The sequence below is a fragment of the Tiliqua scincoides genome, chromosome 7, assembly GCF_035046505.1.
Source record: "Tiliqua scincoides isolate rTilSci1 chromosome 7, rTilSci1.hap2, whole genome shotgun sequence".
Taxonomy (NCBI): domain Eukaryota; kingdom Metazoa; phylum Chordata; class Lepidosauria; order Squamata; family Scincidae; genus Tiliqua; species Tiliqua scincoides.
This window is the reverse complement of record NC_089827.1, coordinates 4,610,898-4,630,000: the sequence shown is the minus strand read 5'-3', so window position 1 is coordinate 4,630,000 and position 19,103 is coordinate 4,610,898. Positions and strand designations below refer to the sequence as shown.

Genomic DNA, 19,103 nt, shown 5'->3' with positions numbered 1-19,103 from the left:
AAGCACTAGGTTTTACAGGCACCTGAATGCTCCATGCCAGTGGTCTGTCCCCTTCAGAGCCATTCTGGGCAGGGGAGCAAAACAGAGATATTTGCCTCCCTGCATTATTATTATTAACAGTATTTATATACAGCTTTTCAACGCAAGTTCACAAAGCAGTTTACAGAGAAAATCAAATATCTGATTCACCTCCATTTTGCTCCCACTGCCTGGAAGGGCTCTGAAGGAGAGGGGAAGGGACTGCTGGCATGGCGCATTCAGGCGCCTGCAAAACTTAGTGCTTTGCACCCCCTCCAGCTACGCCACCACTTAGGGATCATGCAATTCAGCTTGGCTCCTTCTCATCCCCTGTCTAGCTATGCTGCTGGCCCGAACAGAGCTACAAACCAATTTCTTGATTAAGAAATCTTGCCGCTATCATGCTTGCCTCCGTGAGTAAACCACCAGAACACACTTTACCCTTCACTGTGGCAACGGCCCGACATTTTCCTACCACTTCCTTCTTTTCACAACGAACAGGGTGCTGTCATTAAGAAAGCTGAGTATTCAGCCTCTTATTCACAAACTCTCGTTTGAGCTATTCCCAAAACAAAGCAGGAAAAGATATTTCGCAAGCTTGGAAAACATTTAAAGACTCTGCAGAAAAAATAATAATAACTACAGCCTCATGTCCAGCTTGTAGGGGAAAAAAATGCACATTTTCTGATGCTTCACCCCTTTTTGTGCTTCTCTTCACACCAGCAAATGGAGACAAATGACATCCTTTTCCCCTATTGTCACCCTGTTCAGACTGTAGGATACAGGATGTTTTGATTTGGGGCTCTCTGTCTTCTATGCCTTACACATCTGTGGGGGGGGGAATCAAAGAGTGGATCAAAGAATACTTCTTATCTTGATCCCAGTCAAAGCAACCTCACAAAGGAAAGCGGATTTCCCACCCACACCCATCACAGAAGGGGGAACATTCTGATCCCCTCTGAAGCCAAGTACTGTAGACACACCAAAAGAATTTCCACATCACTGGTATCTTCTGGAGAAACCACAGCAGCAGAGAAGGTCTGCCTGCCCGCTCAGCTTCTCTCCTGCGCCAGGAGCAACTCTGGCAAAAGAAATTATGGCGAAGCACTTTTTCACCCAGGGAGCAGCACCAGTGGAAAGACATTTCTGATGGACAGAGCAAGATTTCACACCCTGGACTCCCACAGTCAACTCCCTGCAAGAGCTGGACAGGATAGATGACTGCACCACCCAGCTGGCACCACAAGTGGCATCCGAGAGAGAAGTCCCAGCTTGCTACACCCAGTGAAGCGGAATGTCTTCATCTATCTTGTTCCCTCTTGGCACCCACACAGGGGAAAGGCATTTGGCAACTTTTTAGGGGGCGGGAGGCAGAGAAAGGAAAACAGACCTTTCCACTCCCTTCCCCCAAGTACATAGTTAGGAAGTTAGAAAGGGTGTGTTTGTTCCTTAAAGGTTGTTATTCAGTATTTTAAAATTCAGACCCCCTCCCCCTTCCTCTGGCCCACACCTCTGCTTTCCACTCTCAGTGCATTGGTATTTCGGCCCTCTTTATGGCAATGCAAACCTCACGGGATACAGTACACAAATGGGTGTCAGCTGCCCTGAGTGTTTGTACAGCCATAGACACACACCAGAGCCCAATCCTGTGCATATCAGCTCTGAAGTAAGCTCTGTTAGAGTCAATGGGGCTTATCCCCCCCCCTCCCAGGAAGGCATGCACAGGATTGCAGGCTCACTCTCTTCTCTATATTGCCTGGAGGAAAGAGACTGTATATACCTCACTAACTTCCTGGAGAGGGTGGGGGTGGAGATCACCAGTACCACCAGTGGATCACTCACTGGAACAGGTGGGGGGGGCTGCTCCTCTTCTTCTTGGGCCTAGATCTTTATGTATGTGTGTGCATGAGTGAGTGACCAGGGATAAGGGGGGGTCACCACAGTTGGAGAGGGCTCAATCCACTCCCCACCACGCCTGGGCCCCCTACCCAAGGGAAAGGGGGCACCATGGGGCAAAAGAACACCTTTGCCCCCACCAGAGGTGCTTTTGTCAAGACAGGAGGGCAGCCCTCAGGCTGCAGTCCTCTACACACACTTACTCTCCCGGGGAGTAAAAGCCCAACAGCAACTCCACACCACTTACACTTCCCAGCAGACACGCCTAGGATTGTGCTGTCGAAGAGCCCCAGCCCAGGCACGTCTACTCTGAAACAAATCTCCCTGAAGTCAAGGGGGCTTCGGAGTGGATGGGACTGCACAGCCTCAGAGCTGATGGGCCCCACGGGGCTGACTCTGGAGTAGGCACGCCGAGGCTGGAGCTGCTGAAGTCTCGCTGGACACCAGTGGGGCACACCCCCCCCCTCTCCACGCCTGGGCTGCCGACTCTTGCGAACCACAGTGGGGCTTCCTTGTGAGTAGGCTGGGTCGAGGCTTGCTGGGCAGCCGTGGGGAGGGCTTGCTCCCGAGTAGGCTCGCACGCCCGGGGCCGTGCTGTGGAGCCCTTGCTGGGCGCCAAGGGGGCTTGCTCCCGAGTAGGATCGGATCACACCGTGGTCGGTCCGCGCCCCCCCACCTGTGCAGGCGCCCCAGAAGCAGCGGGCCCCGAGGAAAGCCCCTCCTCACCTGCAGGCGACGGAGATCTCCACGCGGGTGGCCGGGATGCTGGCGCTGAGCGGGCTCAGGTCGCCCACCGTGGCCATGTTCCCGTACCTGTCCAGCTTGGGCGGCGGCCCCAGCAGCTTGTCCGGACCCAGCATCGGGGCGGGCGGGCAGAGCTGACGCCGTCGGAATTTCCCGGGCGGAGAGCGGAGCGGAGGAGGCACCCGGGCGCCCGTCCGCGGACTGAGCTGGGAAGGGGGGCAGGCGCGCCTGTGTGGCTTTGTGACGTCACAATCAGCAGGGAATCGCGCGCGGGGCCCCCGCCTCCGCTCCCAGCAGGGCGGCCTGCGGAACGGCGCGCCACTTGAAAATGCTCCCGCAGAGCGGCGAGCAGCTGGGCGCGCCCTCGGAAAGTGCCTGGTTTTTCCAGCGTGCCCGAAAAGGGGGGGGGGGAAACATTCAACTCTGCCCCCCCCAATTCTAAGCGTGTCTACTCAGAAGTAAATTCCATTGCGGTCTATGGGGCTGACTCCCAGGAAAGTGCGGAGAGGATTGTCGCCCTTGTGTTTTTGAGCGCAAAGCCTCCGATTGACTACTCAGAAGGAAGTCCCGGAGTCTTCAGAGGGGCTTACTCCCAGGAAAGCGTGGGTCTAGGATTGGAGCCTGACAGCAGTGGTTCTCAAACTTTTCGGCACCGGGACCCACTTTTTGGAATGACACACTTGCCAGGCCCCACCAGAGGCCATAATATCCTGGCCAGAAGTGACATCATCAAGCTGGAAACTTTTAACACCGCCTCCCCCACCCTGTGACAAAATCAAATTAAAAGCAATTTCTGCCCAAGGGTTGCATACACACAGCAAGGATCAAATGGTACACACCTGTGAGCTAATGAGCTAATTAAGTAAATTAAAAGTTTACCATAAGTTAAAATCATTTAAAGTAAAGAAGAAGCCTCCTAATTCTCCCAAACAGCTGATGAACTGTTTAAAAAAAAAAAAAATTCCCCAAGAATCCCAAAGGCTGCAATCCTGTCCACACTTACCCGCGAGTAAGCCCCATTGACTAGCATTGTTAAAAGCAAGTAGCCTGCTCAAAGCACAGATCTGTATCATTTCCCCGAATGTAGTTGCATCGCCTACAACATGTAGTTGCATCGCCTACAGGTAGCAGCAAATCTAATACATTAATAATGAAATGCACATTGAAAAGAATGGCGACCCACCTGAAATTGGCTCGCGATCCACCTAGTGGGTCCTGACCCACAGTTGGAGAAACTCTGCACCTTTACAGCACCTAATTACAGCACCTAATTCTAGGTACGGGTACTCAGAAGTAAGTCTCACTGAAGTCCATGGGGCTTACTCCCTAGGAAAGTGTGCACAGGATTGTAGCCTTAATTTTTATTTTTTTGCTCCAGATCAGATGGTGAAATGGGGAGGGCACCCTACTGGCTTACCTTTTCTCAGCACAACCCTGTGCACGCCTACTCAGAAGTAAAACCCATTGTGTCCCAGTGGAGCTTACTCCCAGGAAAGTGTGGATAGAATTGGGCTGTCTTGGGATGATGCTTGAGAGATGCTTGGGGCGGGCACCCCTTAATCAAGTCGTGACCAAGGCAGAAACAGAGTGCTCGTTATTCCGGATTAGTGACTCCGGAATAAGGAGCTTTGCTTCTGCGCGGGGGAGAGGAAGGAGTACTAGAATGGTGGGCGAGGCGGGGGCACTACCCAGTGGCGTAGTTAGTGGGGGGGCAAAGCACTAAGTTTTGCAGGGAGCCTCACCGAAGCGTGCAAGCGACCCCCCCACCCCCCCACTTCGGAGCCATTCTGGGCGGTGGGTGCAAAACAGAGGCGTATGTTTTGCACCCACAGCCCAGAATGGCCCCGAAGGGGGGAGGGTCGCTTGCACGCTGCGGTAAGGCTCCCTGCAAAACTTAGTGCTTTGCCCCCCCAGCTACGCCACTGATCCCAAGATTCTACAGATCTCTGCTGGGAATCTGCTCCCCCCCCCCCGCTGGCCCTACATGCACCTGAGAGAGACCCTTGCCCGACTGAACCACAGTGGTAGTTAATCCGGATTAATTAATCCGGATGAGTTACTGAGTATTTGCTGCTGTCTCTTGGCACGCGGGATTCCCACGAGCAGGGCGGGTCGGGGTTGCGGGATGGCTCCCTGCCGGTGTTCCAAGGGCCTCCTTCCTCTCAGCAGCTCATTGCCTGCCCAGGCGGAAGGGGCCTCGTTTCCCCCTGTGAGTCATCGACTGGCAGAAGCTCCACTCCCTGGCAATGCGTATAAATAACCCTGAAACGCAGCAAGGCAGCCTGATCTTTTCAAAATAAAATCATCATCATCTTCATCATCATCAGTTGAACCAGAGTGCTGGCATCCAGCCCTCCTTCCTAACAAGAGGCAGAGCACGACTCGGGTCACGCGGTCACCTGTGAACTGAAAGCAGGAAACCGAGGCCAGGCAGATGCCAAGATCCAGGGAAGGGAGGGAGAGAGAGAGCCCAGGCGTGGCAGGCCTGAGAGGAGGAATCCCTCCCCTGCTTGCCAAGGACAGAGAGTGCCACAGCATGGTTGGCTTTCCCCACAGTCTTGGGACAGCCAGGCAGAGGGGAAGGAAGCAAGTCCAGCTGGCTCTGCATAGGAGGTGTCCTGGATTCAGGGAGCGGCCAGTGGCATAGCTAGAGGGGGTGCAAAGCACCAAGTTTTGGAGGGAGCCTCACCGCGCTGTACAAGCTGCCCCTCCGCTTCAGAGCCACTTGCCTCTTCTCTGGGTCTTCTCTGGCATTCATCTCCATTTTGCTTCCATCACCCAGAATGTCTCCAAAGCGAAGTGGCCGCTTGCATGGCGCATTCAGGCACCTGCAAAACTTAGTGCTTTGCACCCCCTCTAGCTATGCCACTGGCTCCGGCTGTTTCCAAACAAACTCCAGGCTGTGGCTCTCCCCATCCAGGGGAAAAGTCTCTCCCTCCCCCCATGAAGGCTGGTGGTGAACCACTCCAAATGGGGCTGCGGGGAATCCAGGACACCCTCCCCATTCCTGACCTCCCCCCCATCATGTCCAGGAAAGCAATGGAGAGCCATTTCTGGGCTGCTTCTTCTTTCTATCCTGCAGTGTTAAGGAAGGGGTGCAGAGTGAATGCTGCACACTCCCCTCCCAGAGGGCAAGACTAGAGGATCTTGAGGTTCCCCTCTCAGCAACCTGAGAGGTGGGCTTGAGAGAGCCACGTCCAACTGATGGGGAGGGGGGCAGCGTCTGCTCATACACACAGAAGCCTGGTGCTTGCGCTTGTTTGTTCTGCTTTCTAAGCTGCATTCACGGCATTCATAAATTTTGTATTTCCACACTGAAATACATGCTTTTTCGAAGGCTTTTAGCACCATACTTTTTAGAGTTGTGTCACTGCTACACAGCAAGACCTCAGATGGTGCAAAACTGTTTAAAATGGACATGCAGCACTCTGAAAAACCCATCTTGACCAGCACTCTGCGTGGTGTGAACAGCGGTGACCTCTTGCGAAATCCACCGTGTTAATAAAGGATACAGCAGAAAACTATGGAGACTGGGGGAAAAGTTATTCATTTCTATAGTGGCATCAGTGTGCATATGTTTTACAAGACAGGTCTCTGCCCTGTGGGGCTTACAATCTAAAGTAGAAAAGAACAGAGACATGGATGGTACCCAGTGGCGCAGCTAGAGGGGGTGCAAAGCACTAAGTTTTGCAGGGAGCTTCACAGCGGTGTGCAAGCAGCCACTCCCTTTTGGAGCCATTCTGGGTGATGGGAGCAAAATGGAGGCGAATTACAGAGAAGACGCAGAGAAGAGGCAAACGCCTCTGTTTTGCTCCTATAGTCCAGTATGGCTGCGAAGGGGAAGGGCTGCTTGCACGCCTTTTTTTTTTAATTATGAGTTGGTCTGGCTCAGGGAACTGTCTTCTCATTCCTTTTGCTTTGGAAATTTCCCCCCCCCCCCGAATACATAAGTACAGAAAGTGAAACTTCAAGTTCCTTTGCCAATGGAACTGTGCTCAAGAGTCTCGATGATGCTCTGATGATATGCGCTTTTTTCAGTTATTTGCGCACAAAATTGCATGATTCCGGTAATAAAAATCCATCCAATTTGTGAGGAAGAAATGCCACTGAATTTAAACTAATACATTAGATCAGGATCAGCTAATTCCAACCAGTGTGCCACAGCACACTGATGTGCCGTGAATGGTCCACAGATGTGCCATGGGTGTTTGGGAAAAAAATCTGTTATTAGTAGGACCATTGGGGGCATGTGGTCCCCGCACTACCAACACATGGTGTGCCTGGTTAATTGTCCTAAAACTGGTGGTGTGCCTTGACAATTTTAGTGCCTCATCAATATGCAGTGAGATGAAAAAGGTTGAAAATCAGTACAGCAGATGAAAAGGAATCAGAGATGGAATTGGTACATTTATTCCAGAGCTGAACACAGCCCCTTATTGATATCATCTTTAATGATCTCTTAGTAAATGTCCCTGAATCTAAGGCAATTATTTTCTGCAGGTGTAACAACTAGGAGTGTGTTAGATTTGCCTTTTAAAAAAAAAATGCTAAATTGTTCCAGTCTAACCATGAGTGTTAGGAAACAAAAATCTCAGCTAGAAATAACTTGTTGCCAAATAGCAGATGTTAGAATGTGTCTGGGTTCCATGACCTTCTAAGAGCCATTCGGAGTCCATTTTCCTTTGCAAACTGTACTGCTGATAACCAGAAGGTCATATTTGCGCCACCCCTTATGTGTACAGAACGTCATGGGATTTGACTGTTTCACCTTCCTTTCCTTTGTGTACAATGGGATTAGATAGGGGATTGGGATGGATGGACTGCACCTTGAGGTAACATGGTATTCAGGTCTCTGATAAGCTGAAGTAGTGGGTCTCCAGCAAACAGAAATCCTCAGAGAAATAATTTTTACTGCCATTCCACCTGACGTTTTACAATGCTTGGGCACCCTAGCCGTGTTCGGAAGCGAATCCGTTCCAAGGTGGCACATCACAAGAAAGACTGGAGCTTATTTTCATGTAGGAAAAAAAATATTGGATATATGATACAACCTTCCATTTATAAAGTGTCAGTATATGCTTCGTAATTGTTGGAAGCAGGTACAGTGCGGATTAAGGTCCTAGAAAGTATTATAAATGACTATGAGCCATTTTAATAAGCAGCATTGTATTGCACTGAAACACACTAATTAAATAACACACTAATAAAACTCAAACACAAGTTTTATTACTAGTTAAATCTGGGCCGGCCTTAGGGGCTATGGGGCCCAATTGGAAACATCTTTTTGCAGGGGTGCAGCTTCAGAGCCGGAGTCTGTAGACTCTTGGAGATATCCATAAAATTTAATAGACTTATCACAATGGTAGAATGGAAAACCATCAACGTGTGCACTTAAAAATGTAAGATAATGGACCAAATAGATCAAAGCACGTGTTAATATCAGTTTGCATTCAATAGTAGCATACAAGAGTAGATTACCTTAGTGTGGAAGGTCCTTAGGTGTGTGACCCAATTGGGAGCAGTTGGTCCAATTGGCTTAAAACCCAAGTATGAGTTACCAGTGGAGCATGAATGGAGCCAATGGAGTTACCATTGTTATCAATGGAGTATGCATACAGAACACAAATGCTTCTATGTCATAACGATTGTTTTGGTCTTGTGGAAGAGAGTGGGCTCTATGGCTTCCTCTGCAGGTGACACTGGTGGTGGGGTTTCTGCTGCAGAGTAGAGTCTTCCTACTCAGCAGGAATAATATGTAACCCCAGTGCTGTGTGGGAGAGTTCCACAATATGGCTCCACCCCCTGCAGCTTAGCTCCTCCCATGTAGTCCTGGGTTTCTCATATTATCCTGGCAGTGTGAAAAAGAGTTGTGCTGCAAGCAGCCCCTCTGTGGCATAATAAAAGAAAGGGCCTCTGTGTGACCAAACCCCAAGACTGGAAAGGTCATACTCTAAAGGTCATTTAGGGGCTCATTTTTACCCGTTATTGCTAATTAACTTGGGCTTGTCGTGTTTGCCTTAAGAAAATCAACCCGATTTCAAAGGAAAGGAAAATTTGACTTACAGGCAGTCTAATCTAGAATAAATGAAATGTGTGGCACTGAATAATTACCTTGCAACATTGCTCCTTCCAAGTTTCAGGGTATAATTGAACTTGACTGCCACAGGATGCAGACATCGATCACCTCCCCCCACCCCACCCCCTCTGTTTTCTTCCTTGTAGGTCATTAATTAGTACATCTCAAGAAGAGACGTTTGTGACTCAGAATCTTCGTAGGCTTGGGGGAAAAAAAATCCCCCCACTGTTATTTAGTGAGAACAAACATGGAATTGCAAGGAGAGCCACAATACTATTTATGGAAGAATTTTTTTCCATTATGCATTAACCATAACTACTTTTTAAAGCTGATTCTGGTCACTGATTGCAACATTTACTTTCCGGAACATCAATTTCACTACTGTATTATTTGACAATTTTTTTTTTTTAAAGCGTCAATTTTCAATTGCTATTTAGTAATCCATTTGGGGCCAGTTCAGACAATACTCTGATCAGCGCTTTTAAGTCACTTATTTCATGCACCAGGACGTAATCACAAGGAAGGCAGTTTATTTCATTAGGTTTATTTCAACTGTCCCATAATGTGCAAATTAAATTATAGTTCAAAGTCTGTGGCACATTGGGGGGTGGGGTGGGAGATATACATTCCCATGCGTTTAAAAGGGTTGATCAACCTTTCAGCTGCTGAAATTCCCTCCTCAATTGCTAAAGGGTTGAAAGGTTGGCTATTCTGGTCTATCCAGGATATCGATCAAACTGACCCTTTTGATATTTGGGTTCAGATAATTGAAAGAGATCTATAAAACTTTGCAAAAATGATTAAAACAGGATCTGAACTTGGCACTCAGTGGCATAGCTAGAGGGGGGTGTAAAGCACTAAGTTTTGCAGGGAGCCTCACCGTCTCCCTGCTTTTGGAGCCATTCTGGGCAGTGGAAGCGAGACAAACGCCTGAAGTCATGAATAATGACTGTGGCTACATCAGCTGACTCTATACCACCTATATCACCGACCTAGTACACTTTTAAAATGATCATAATTTATAATTGTAATATAAAGTTTGAATAAACACACAACACCGCTTTCTGCACTTCTAACACCAAAATCTGTGCAAAAATAAAACCATTTTCACCCACCTCTGCCTGTAAGAAACGAACCAAAAGCATTGTATTCAGTTACGTTTTTCATTTGTTAGGAAGCGAATGTTACACCCCCTGGTTGAAATAATGTCAGTGGGTCGCCTTTGTTTCCAAGTCCTGAGTGGGGAGCAGTTATTTTATGGTCTGTTCCACACATAATGGGCACCTCTGGTTGCGCATGGTTTTTATTCTTTATTATACCCCTAATTAAGCCAGCACTGTGCAAAGCCAAAAACATCTTGGCTGAAACCCACCAATACAGTAATTCCATTAAGGAGAATACCATTAGTTCTGGTTTATTGGATTGCGTGTCATTTATTCTTCTGCCTTATTGCTCAATTCTCTTGGTGAATTATGAAGCACACATTATTTAGTAATACCTCAAACCGCTGCCTCTGCTTGTTCTTTTCCCCCCCCACAGTGTTTTACACTGTTTGTTCCATAAGAAACATACATTATAGTTTATTGATATAACTCCTTTTAAAGTGTAATGACATGGCAAGGAAGGAGGGGGAAGGATTCAATTAAGGGAATGTAAGCAGCCAGAGAAAGTTTTGCCAAGTCAATTGTGTTCTTCATTTTGAAAAAAAGTTGCAAGAGAATATTCAAGCTTCCTCTGTAATTGGTTCTCCAAATGTTCAGAAATAAATATGTAGAGATTTCATCATTCTGCAAAGGTTCCAATGTATCAAAAATTATGGAAGCCTTCTCCACTATTTTTTAAAATAGATGAAAAGACCAAATGTTCTACCTGTGTTTGCTCGCCGTACAATGACGGAATTCTTGTAAAGACCGGCATTGCAAATTAACTGCTATTATTAGCTGCTATTTCTGCTTATTTATATAATCTATTTCATGTGTTCAAAGAGTTTCTCTGTCTTTCTCACAATAGCCTGTTGTTATTCATGCATTACAAGGCTGAGCTGAGACTAAGGGGAAACCAACTTGCTCACGACAACTAAGTACGTTAACATTGGAAATATTTTGCACAGGAAATATTTTGAGACATTTTCAGCAAGTTGGTGACAGTGCTCGGCGGCACGGAGCCATGCTGCCAAGCGCAGGATTGGGCTCTTACTTAACACCAAGCAACTTCTGACCCAACCTGGAGCTTGGCTCTGGCCAGAGGCCCTAGGGTCCCACAGCAGCGTAAACAGGGTGTCTATACGGTAGTGGCTCTATGGCCAAGGCTGAATTTAGATACATCTCCATTTCTCTCATATACCCCACAGAATGTAGCATTGCAGTGCTACTTGAGGAGCAGCTTGAGATGCTGCTTTGGTGTGGCAGAGAAGCCATGGCAAGAATTAGACAACAGACACAGGTTTCAGAGATATGCAGAATGGCTGGAAGCAGGAGCAGGAAGGAATCAAGGGAGAAGTGCAGTGTCTCCCAGCTCCTGACCCAGCTTTTTATTAAGTCTCAAAACACATGATATAAGGCTACGTAATAGGGAAATTTCTAAGCGGATGCTGAGATTCATACTGGCTGTAACCAGCCGGCTCTCTAGCTCAACTGCAAACACATTCCATAGATATGATTTCTTCATAACATTTTCAAGGCTAGCTCTTTCTATAACCTTCTACTATTTTCCCGAGCACTGGCTTTTCAACACTCAACATATCAACAAAGCATGTGCGCAGTTGCAGGTGTGCCTGCCAGGTTTGCCAAATATGCAAAGATATCTCAAAGCTCAGTGCCTGTGCTACAACGGAACACTTCTGTAAATATATACAGTTTTATTTGGGAATTTAAGTTACAGAAATATGCAAAAGTACAAAGAAGACACTTAAAACTCTAGCATAGTTTTAGACAATGTATAGCAGTCTCAAAATAATTCTTAAAAAACAACCAAATTCCTAACCCTTCACCAAAAGTTACACTTACAGCTTGAGAGCTGCTACCTGCCTTCTCAGGTGCGACCTGGCAGGCATCCATCTCCAGGTGGAGTGATCAAGCCCTCTTTCTCACCAAAGGGGTGGTTCTTTACACTTAACCAGCCCTCAGCAGCCTACTGGGAGCTGGACCAGCGAGAAAGTGACATGATTGCTTGCCACTTGCTCCAGGGACATCAACCCTTTCTTGTGACACCATTCAATCCTCTTTTCAAGGCATCTAGGCCAGCCAGACGCCATCACCACATCCTGTGGCAAGGAGTTTCACAGATTAATTACAAACTGGATAAAGAAACATTTTCTTTTATCTGTTCTACCTCTCCTGATGCTCAATTTTAGTGGGTGTCCACTGGTTCTGGTGTTGTGCGAAAGGGAAAAGTACATCACTCTATCCACTCTATCCATCCCCTGCATAGTTTGGTACATCTCGATCATGTCCCTGCTCTGGCACCTTTTTTCTAGATTGAAGAACCCTAGATGCTATAGCCTTTCCTCATACGGGAGGTGCCCCAGCCCAGTAATCACTTTGGTTGTAATCACCCCAGCAGTGTCTTTTCTAGTGGCTGTCTGCTGGTGTTACATCTTTTTAGATTGTGAACCCTTTTGAGACAGGGAGCCATTAGTTCTTTGATTTTTCTCTGTAAACCGCTTTGTCCACTTTTTGTTGAAAAGTGGTATATAAATACTGTTGTTGTTGTTGCTTTCTTCTCCCCCCTCCCATTTTTTATTCAGTCCTGCTTTGCATGCCCTACTTTACTCTATATCAGGGGTGTCCAAAGTTTTTGGCAGGACCACATCATCTCCCTGACACTGTGTCAGGGGCCAGGGAAAAAAAGAATTAATTTACATTTCAAATTTGAATAAATTTACATAAGTTTACATAAATGAATATATTAAAGATGAACTTATATGAAGGAATGAAGGTCTTGTGATAGCTCAAGGCCTATAAAAGTCCTTGCACAAAGCAAGGCTGGCCTTTCCTTTGCTGCCGCTGCTGCATCACAGATGTGAAACAGCAAGCAGTGGAGGGAGCCCTCATCCCACAGTTCTCACAAGAGGTCAAACAGGCGCCCTCACGCTGAGATCAGTTGCGTCGGGCCAGAGTGGGCTCCAACAAATCTCCGGAGGGCCAGAGGCTCATTGGAGACTAGGGACTCCCTGAGAGCCGCATTGAGAGGCCTCGAGGGCCACAAGTGGCCCCAGGGCCAGGGTTTGGGCACCCCTGCTCTATATGTAGCAATAATTTATTATCTGGATGAAGGTAACTAGTTCTATTTGGGGACACAATTAGGGTAGGGGCTAAATCTGCCCCAATGAACTGGAACATTTTGAATGAAACCTGATCAAATGCTCTTTTTTATAGACTACAGTCAGGAGTGTAACATATTGTTGGGTGTGTGGAAATGGACGGCTGGGAATGATTCCCCTCACATTGATTATCATGATAGTTCCATGGAATGGAAATACAGTTTCCACTAGTGGGGTATTTGGGAGATTGAACTGCTGTGTTTCGACAGTCTGCGTGAAGCTTTACAATTGAAATTTGCATGCGATAATTGCAGCCAAAATGAGATGGGTGTGAATGAAAATGAAAGAACGAATACATGTGCGAATTCAGTTCCACATGAAAGTAAGTCGTTAGCTAAGTAAATGTTTCTGTAGAAATATTATCCAACCCTGGTAAATAGATCTTTTATTTAAATAGTGTTTAATGCTGGAATCATACGCTTGGTTCAACATGTTTAAACACCTTTATATGTAACTAGTGGAACTAAAGGCTATGCCAAAGTACAGCAGCATTGCAACCCAGGTCTAGGATGCGGTCAAAAATGGCCACTGTCTCCACAGAGCTAAGTGTGTTAATGCCCATTGATTGGCAGGGATTTAAGCCTGCCCCACTCTCTCCAGAATGGTGGCCGATCGCTTCATCCTGAATACAGTTTGCACAGAGATGTTTAAACAGAAATAACTGCTTTGCCTTAATTTGAACAAAATCTTTTATTGTAACACCCAGATGTCCAGTGGAGTTAGAATGTAAACTTTTCAATTATTCTTGCTTTTGCTTCCCGTCCTCTTTCAACCCCATCTTGACTCAAGTACAGAACCAGGTTCCAACCTGGGAGGGGGCTGGAGAATGACTTCAGAGGCTGCCACCAGATCCCCTTCTGAGCCTCAGAGCCCAACACAGGTCTCCTTGGTTCTGCAACAGCTAAATAGCTGGTGCGGCTGTGAGTAGACCCATAGGGGCTGCCGGGGCTCTACACAGGGTAAGGGAACTGATGTTCCCTTACCCCGAGGAGACCTCATGATGTCATGACATCCCCTCCGTCTCTTCCTCTCGGGTCATCCGGGCGCCACCGTCTTGCATCTCATGAAATCCAAGATGTTGGCACCCAAGTCTTCTGAGATTTGGATGTGGCCGTCTTGGATCTCACAAAATCCAAGATGATAATGCTCAAATCTTGCAAGATTTGGAGTCTACCATCTTGGATCTTATGAGAGTTTGCAAGATGCGTGATGGGTGTACCTGGGGGAACAGATAAGAGGGGTCATCATGGACATCTTAAGTTGTCCCTGTGAATGTGGGGTGACACCCTAAGGCAGGGGTGCTCACACTTTTTTGGCTCGAGAGCTACTTTGAAACCCAGCAAGGCCCGGAGATCTACCAGAGTTTTTTTTACAATGTTCGCGCCATCATAACATATAACATTTATGTGTACAATGTATGTTGGTGTACCTTGAGCCCCACTGAGTATAACAGGACTTACTCCTGAGTAGACATGCCTAGGATTAGGCTGTGAGGCTGCAATCCTAGCCACACTTACCTGGGAGTAAGCCCCATTGAGTACAATGGGCCTTACTCCCGGCGTTTCCTCCCAGAGGCACCTGAAGGGGGGGTCGGCACTCCACGATCTACTCATTTTGCCTCGCGATCTACTGGTAGATCGCGATCCACCTATTGAGCACCCCTGCCCTAAGGGGTTGCAATGCAAACTTTTGGAAGCCCTGCAGTAAATGTTAGGAAAAAAGAATTCCTTCAGCCTCCTTTCAGGCTCACAGAGGCAACTCCTGGGTTCTAGTAAAGTGCTGGATTCAGTGTTTCACACAAAGCAATCACTTAATATAGGTTTGTATATAAAATCCAGCAGTCTGGCTGGGAAACAGCAGATTAGGGGTAATGAATCATACTAATAATAATTCTCATTACTGCTTTCCAGAGCGGGAGGAGATGGACGGCTAGGGGTGCAGAAGGAAGCATTCCTTAACTCTCAGTAATGTGGAAACAGAGTTGGAGGGAAAGTAACCAATATGTTAATGATGCTTAGTGATGAAACACTAATGAGAAAATGTTGTGAATACAGGTAAAGAGAAAGATTCCCAGTGAGAACAACGAGCATATGCAGGCAGAGTGCAGGCAGAAAACTGAAGTCAAAAAGCAGGAGTAGTGACGTAGCTCGAGGGGGTGCAAAGCACTAAGCTTTTAGGAAGCCTCACTGGATCGTGCAAGCAGCTCTCCCCCTCTCCTTTGGAGCCCATTCTGGGCCACTAGAGCAAAATGGAAGCGTTCACTTCTGTTTTGCTCTAGCGGCCCGTAATAGCTCTAAAGGGGAGGGGCCGCTTGCACGGTGCAGTGAGATTCCTTGCAAAACTTAGTGCTTTGCAGCCCCTCGAGCTACGCCACTGAGCATGAGCATTTGCAAACCCCCAAATCTCAGCCTCTCCCATCCCTCCAGCACATTCAAAACCAGGCACTCTGGGACAGGTACATTTCCCAGGGTTCCTGTCACCAAGAATGCCACCATAGCAATGTTCCAGACACTAGGGAGGGAATGGAGGGGGGGAAGGGAAGGAAAGAAATCTTTTCTTCTGTCAATGTTGCCATCACCACCACTGCCGCCATCACTATCGCCACAGTTGCTACAACAGCTGCCACCAGGTAAGCAATAGAGATATTTCCAGGTCCGATTAAAATCCAAGCTGGAGAAGAACTCAGGAATGGTAATGCTCTTTCCATATTGAAGGGGAGCAGTACAAGCCCCCAAGGTTCATACTCTGAGTCACAAAACTAAGAACTTTGCTGACTAAGTCGCTCACTTGCGACTATTTGATCAGGAACTGAGCATTTTTCACTGTCAGCACACGTTGAAGTGACAGTGAGGCCATTTCTGTTGTGGAAATCAATGGAGAAACAGCTGTTCATGTCAGAATGTTCCTTTCCGTTGTTATATCTGTGGGCCCCGCAGTGCCAGCCAGCGTCGTAACAATTGATCAGGTTGAAGCAATCACCAGCTTGCTTTGAGAACAAAGTTTACGAGTGCAGCGAGCCCCTAAATGGTCACAATTACAGAGCCGTGGTGGCTCTGCCGCGATGCTGTCTTTCGTTTCTGAGCTCTTTGAGTGGTTCAATAAGCTGCAATTTTGGGGACAGTTGACGAGCCGTCCCTCATTCCTGATGCCTTCTACTCTGAAGAGCTGATGCAGCACAGATTTCAGGCCACCCAAGAATCCTTCCCATCAAAGAGGAACTTCCAAGGGTCTAATTGGAGACGTTTTGAGCACTCCATGTTGTTTTGGAGACTGTGACTGAGAATTCTCCCATCTTCACAATGGATTTTAAGCCTTGTTAGGATAGTGGAATGCCTGGAGAACTCACCAAAAAGTAAGCAAGCACACCTCATCAGGCACAAGAGCAAAAAGCATCACATTTTAGATATCCGTAGACTGTTATTCTTCAAGTAATGTTCACTAAGTGCAGTGGCGTAGCTAGAGGGCGTGCAAAGCACTACGTTTTGCAGAGAGCCTCACTTCAGCATGCAAGTGGCATGTCCCCCTCCCATTTGAAGCCATTCTGGGCAGGAGGAGCAAAATGGAGGTGAATGGGCTTGCCAAATGATACAAACCATTGGTAGAAGATAAATACATGGGCAGAGTGACTATTTCCACATGTGATGAGTCAAGCGCTCCTCTGCAAAAGTCCCAGTGAGAGATGAGCAAGACCCACTCTTGTGCTCCTATTGGGATTTCTAAAACAACTTCCCACTGGATTGTCCTGTAAGGCTTTTTTCCCTACAAGTGTACCCAACTATATTTTCTAGCATGTTAGCTCACACAGTGGGGTAGTAGAGGGGCTGCAAAGCACTAAGTTTTGCAGGCACCTGAATGCAACATGCAAGCAGCCCCTCTCCTTCCCCTTTGGAGCCATTCTGGGTAATGAGAGCAAAATGGCATTCAGCTCTTCACTGGGTCTTCTCTGGCATTCACTTCCACTTTGCCCCCACTGCCCAGAATGGTTCTGAAGGGGAGGGGGAAGGGAGGGCCACTTGCAAGGTGCATTCAGGTGCCTGTAAAACTTAGTGCTTTGCTACACCACTGGGCTCACATACACTTATCAGTATGGATCCCCTTTGGCGCATACAGGGCCAAGGAACATTCTTGTTAACACAATTAGCATTGAAAGCAAGCCACCTGTTCCAGCTGAACTTGGCCAGGCTCCAAGGCAAGCAAGAGTTTCGCAAAAGTCACGCGGCTGCCTCTGCTCTGCTCCCGTCAGGCAAGACAGAGCAAGTAGATGCTGATGTGTAGAGTTTCTGGGCAGCTCCATTTTAGTTGTGGCACAGAATCCATTCCTCAATTTATTATCAGACGGGAACAGGCAGCAGCACAGAGGAGATGGCAAATAGGCCCAGGCCCACGGGCCGAGGGGGCACAAGCAAGGCTTTTCCAGCAATGTTCTGATAAGGTGGAGAGGGTGCTCAGAGGCCCTTTGAATGGGAGAGTGATAAGGATGGTAAAACAGTCCTAGGAGTATAAATGATAAGGGCAGTTAGGGAACAACTGCAGTGTAGGAAGGCACAGGGAGGATGTGTGTGTACGACCAGGCCAGTTTGCTTCCCTTTTAACTTCAACATTGCTGATGCATTTGACTTGCATGTTTTGCTGAGCCACTACAAGAGGTACTGAGCTAGAAAATGGAAACCAAAGCCAGCATTCCTGCTCCTAGAATCTCTCACTACTCGGGAAATTGGATAGCATATAATGTAGATATAGTTGGGTAGCAACTATATGTAAAACCCCAGCCTGCCCTTTATGGGTGCAAATCCAAAAACCCTGGTGTAATGCCGCAAGGCCCAGGAAAGGGGTTAGGATATGGCGGAGGCCTGCTCCGCCATCCCTGCTCCCCTCCCAGCCTGTCCCAGCCCCCGTTCTGCCCTCTCCTGCCCAAAAATCCACCTCCCCGTCTCCAGAACACCCTTCTACCACTCTCTCCCAGCCCTTGCGCCATTTGGTGGCACGTGTACCTTAGCTGGTAGCTGGATAGAGTGTATCCAGGTGGGTTCCGATACAGTGTCAAAAAGTGGGTCCCAGTGCTTAAAAGTTTGGGAACCACTGATCAAATGGGTTGGGGAAAAGACATTTTGTCCGTGCTTCCTCTCTGAAAACGATACAAGGGGATCAAAATTGTTATCTCCCTGCCCTTGCAGGAGACAATGATAACGGCACTCTTGCTCTATATAGGAATCTTGATCATGTAGCCTTGCCTGTAAAGGAATGCAGGTGCAGTCAACTGTTACCCTGCACATGCCCGATCTTGTCTGATCTCGGAAGCTAAGCAGGGTCAGGCCTGGTTAGTACTTGGATGGGAGACCGCCTGGGAATACTGGGTGCTGTAGGCTTATACCATGATCTCGGAAGCTAAGCAGGGTCAGGCCTGGTTAGTACTTGGATGGGAGACTGCCTGGGAATACTGGGTGCTGTAGGCTTATACCATGATCTTGGAAGCTAAGCAGGGTGAGGCCTGGTTAGTACTTGGATGGGAGACCGCCTGGGAATACCGGGTGCTGTAGGCTTATACCATGATCTCGGAAGCTAAGCAGGGTCAGGCCTGGTTAGTATTTGGATGGGAGATTGCCTGGGAATACCGGGTGCTGTAGGCTTATACCATGATCTTGGAAGCTAAGCAGGGTCAGGCCTGGTTAGTACTTGGATGGGAGACCGCCTGGGAATACCAGGTGCTGTAGGCTTATACCATAGTCTTTCGAGACTGAAGGTTGCCAACCTTCTCTTAGCCTGCAACACCGCCTACCACTGGTTCAAGGGCCATATTGTAAGGATTGCTCCTAAAGAGCATCAGTACAATTCTCATATGGCTCAAGTGAGAAAGACTCTATCCATTCATCTTGTTCAATAATTTTGGGGGATAAAGTGCTTATTTAGATCTTGTAGTGAATGGAAAAGCATAAAGCATTATAGTTGAGTTAAGGATTGGCACAGACATAAAGTGGGCACATTACCACCCACTGTATCAGGATCCACCAACTTTACAAGACTAAAATAAAAAGTTTCACTTTATATTAG

At 47.6% G+C, this 19,103-nt stretch overlaps 1 protein-coding gene and 1 pseudogene across 2 annotated transcripts in view; one reads left to right on the top strand and one right to left on the bottom strand.

The window, feature by feature from the left end:
• The window catches only part of CPNE8 (copine 8), a 52,792-nt gene extending 50,010 nt beyond the window's left edge, over nt 1–2,782 (bottom strand). Inside the window, exon 1 of one of the 2 annotated variants that reach the window (XM_066633347.1) lies at nt 2,641–2,782. In XM_066633347.1, the coding sequence (XP_066489444.1) occupies nt 2,641–2,774 (134 nt within the window). In that variant the 5' untranslated portion in view covers nt 2,775–2,782. The remainder of the gene's footprint in view (nt 1–2,640) is intronic. The other variant, XM_066633349.1, reaches the window with a different exon arrangement.
• A 15,525-nt stretch (nt 2,783–18,307) lies between these two features.
• LOC136658132 (5S ribosomal RNA) lies at nt 18,308–18,421 on the top strand (annotated as a pseudogene).
• The last annotated feature ends 682 nt before the right edge of the window (nt 18,422–19,103 follow it).